At 37.8% G+C, this 2,576-nt stretch overlaps 1 protein-coding gene across 1 annotated transcript in view; it reads right to left on the bottom strand.

Annotated features, from left to right (window-relative positions):
- Positions 1-531: 531 nt before the first annotated feature.
- Positions 532-2,576, bottom strand: part of LOC117619221 (probable phytol kinase 1, chloroplastic) — a 2,816-nt gene continuing 771 nt past the window's right edge. Inside the window, exons 2-5 of the mRNA XM_034349121.1 lie at positions 1,991-2,058; positions 1,734-1,865; positions 1,530-1,645; positions 532-1,193 (exon numbers count right to left, since the gene is read on the bottom strand). Of these exons, the coding sequence (XP_034205012.1) occupies positions 892-1,193; positions 1,530-1,645; positions 1,734-1,865; positions 1,991-2,058 (618 nt within the window). The 3' untranslated portion in view covers positions 532-891. The remainder of the gene's footprint in view (positions 1,194-1,529; positions 1,646-1,733; positions 1,866-1,990; positions 2,059-2,576) is intronic.

Raw genomic sequence — 2,576 nt, 5'->3', positions numbered from 1 at the left:
AATTTGGGCTCAAATGCAGTTTCAATCCGTTTGGGTCAAATGCAGCCTACTTGAATCCATGTTGGTTTGTTTTTTCTTTTCGGCCTAAACCTACTCAATCCCTGTGGCGTGCGTTCATGGGAGCAAAGAAATTGTAATCCCGAGTCTTATCAAACACATGCCCGATGCTCAAGCAAATAAATAATGTAATCCTGTGCTTGTTTTTAATTTATTCAACACCACACCAAACTCTCGTTTGTGAGATTTGAACTCAAGACTACCTTTAAAAAGTGGAGACTAAAGTTTGTGAGATTTGAACTCAAGACTACCTTTAAAAAGTGGAGACTAAAGGTCGTTAAACCAAATGATTTGATACACCTTTAGAATCCGCTTTTAATTTTTTTTTTTTAACTACGAGCTTGGATGTGAAGAGCTACCCATTGTGGTGATCAAATTGGCATACAAAACCCACCCAAGGTAGGGATTACCTAGGGACACTGCAGAATTGGCAATTGTTATGCATATATGCAGTTCATAATCCGGAAGCCCATCTGTTGAAGCTACGATGCATTTGAAATTTAGCCCCTAGTCACACAAACATTTTCACTTTTCGGTTACAAAAGGAAATCAAAAGGGGGAGTAGTCCGAATTCTGATCTTGAATACATGGGTAACTGCTCGCTAAGAATACAAAAACAACTCAGAAAATAAGACCCTTTTTCATAGGATGCCATGAAAATTAGCTAGACACCAATTACCTTGTTGGCTCTAAAATTGGTTTGCTTTTTTATTTTGCTCTATTTTTGTCAATGTGTCACAGAGCTCAATGGATGCGGTTCGACTTTGCATACATTCCCATTCACAACAGAGCTTTTAACGCTTAATCACTGCAAAGCCGAACGACAGCTACTCATTACAAAGAGAAACTCAAGTATGCTGCTGCCATGCTCACCAATGGAACAGATATATTGTCATCTAGTACATCTGTAATTGGAAGAGACTCCACTATTGTTGCCACCAGAGAAATCAATGCTACCTTTTCAACTGTCTCGACCCAATTCAATTGAAAATATCCCAGAAATGAGTAATAGTAGAGCATCCCAATGGAAATCACGAACCCAAAAAGAAACATGGATATGCTACCAGCCCAACTCTTTTTTTGATTATAAGGGATCTTTATGGACCCAAATTTTCTTCCCATGATATCAGCAACACCTATAAACAGCGAAGTTGAAAAGGTTATCATTGCACTATTGGAAGCAGTAAGAGAAAATTTTCTTCCATACAACCAGTTATATACAATCGTGTCGTGTGCTTCTCTCTCTCATCACATGACATGCCATGATGAGAGAGATAGGACTAAAACTTACTGCAGCGGGTTCCCTGCCCTCTCTCAAATGATGTGTGACGAGAGATGCATTGCGAGAGAGGGGTAGTGAATGTTACAGGTAAGTTCTTTTCGAGAGATAGACACGTCGTTGTATAAAACTGGTTTTATGGAATAATGAGTAAGGGACATGTGAATTTGGTTGGAGAAACTAGAGAAGTTACCATCCCCACCACACATCATTGCCAAGGAGACCACTCCAACTGGAGACTCACGCCAAAATGCAAGAGCACATAAAATCAAAATCAGAACATAATACAAAGGACCTCTAAGCAACTCCCTGCAGATGTTAAAAAAATGAAGTTAAATCACTCTGGTTTTAGAAAAATTAGCTGCAAGTATAAGGTTTAATTATTGGTAAAACTTACTTCGGGTTTCCTTCTCGAGTGACAGATTTGACTAGTCCTTCATTGGTGACTATGGAGAGGCCATGAAGAAGAAGCCTCAAGCAATTGACAAGGGGAACCACAGAGGCAAAGTAGCGAGCCGCTGTTGAGGTGCTATTCTAGGATGAAAGATGAGCTCAAGTAGTCAAGGAAACTTCTAGCACTGCCCGCTGGGGATATAAAAGAATGAACAACGAACAAGTTGTAGAAATTCTGAACAAAAATAGCAAAAGGGTTACCTGAAAATTGGCCAGGAAAGCATGAAGAGCAGCCCAGACAATATATGCACCAATTTTCTGCTTAAACTCTGCATTCAATTATTGTGTAAGCAAAGAAGAAATGTGAAAAACATCACATGCTACTTAACAAATAAAAAAGTAACACATTACGTACATTACAATTTATATGCTGATGACATAGGTGCACATTTTAAAGAGTAATGCTAGAGAGACCAAAACGCCACGAGTAAAACCCACATATGCCAAGGTGTATACCTCCAAGTGCCTATAACACTTATCAAACACTTATAGCACATTATAAGTGTTATAGACACAAAGGAGGTATACACCTCATTAAGGTAAGTTTTCATCAAACACCACATGCTACGATAAATACCACACGTTATTTATTATGTTTCATTTGCTCATAGTGATGTCCAACTGGCCTTGCGAACATCTGCAAATTTAATTTAGACCTCATTTATTTTTAAGAAGTAAAATCCTATTATGTCACCATTTTTTTAAATATATTTTTTATCCAACATTTGTTGTTGATAAGATTTGAACCAAATAGTGATTGTTTTTATTATTTTTTTTTTTTTGGGGG

Source organism: Prunus dulcis, chromosome 2 (assembly GCF_902201215.1).
Source record: "Prunus dulcis chromosome 2, ALMONDv2, whole genome shotgun sequence".
Lineage (NCBI taxonomy): Eukaryota > Viridiplantae > Streptophyta > Magnoliopsida > Rosales > Rosaceae > Prunus > Prunus dulcis.
Note: the sequence above shows the minus strand (reverse complement) of the source record. Positions and strands in the feature narration are given on the sequence as shown.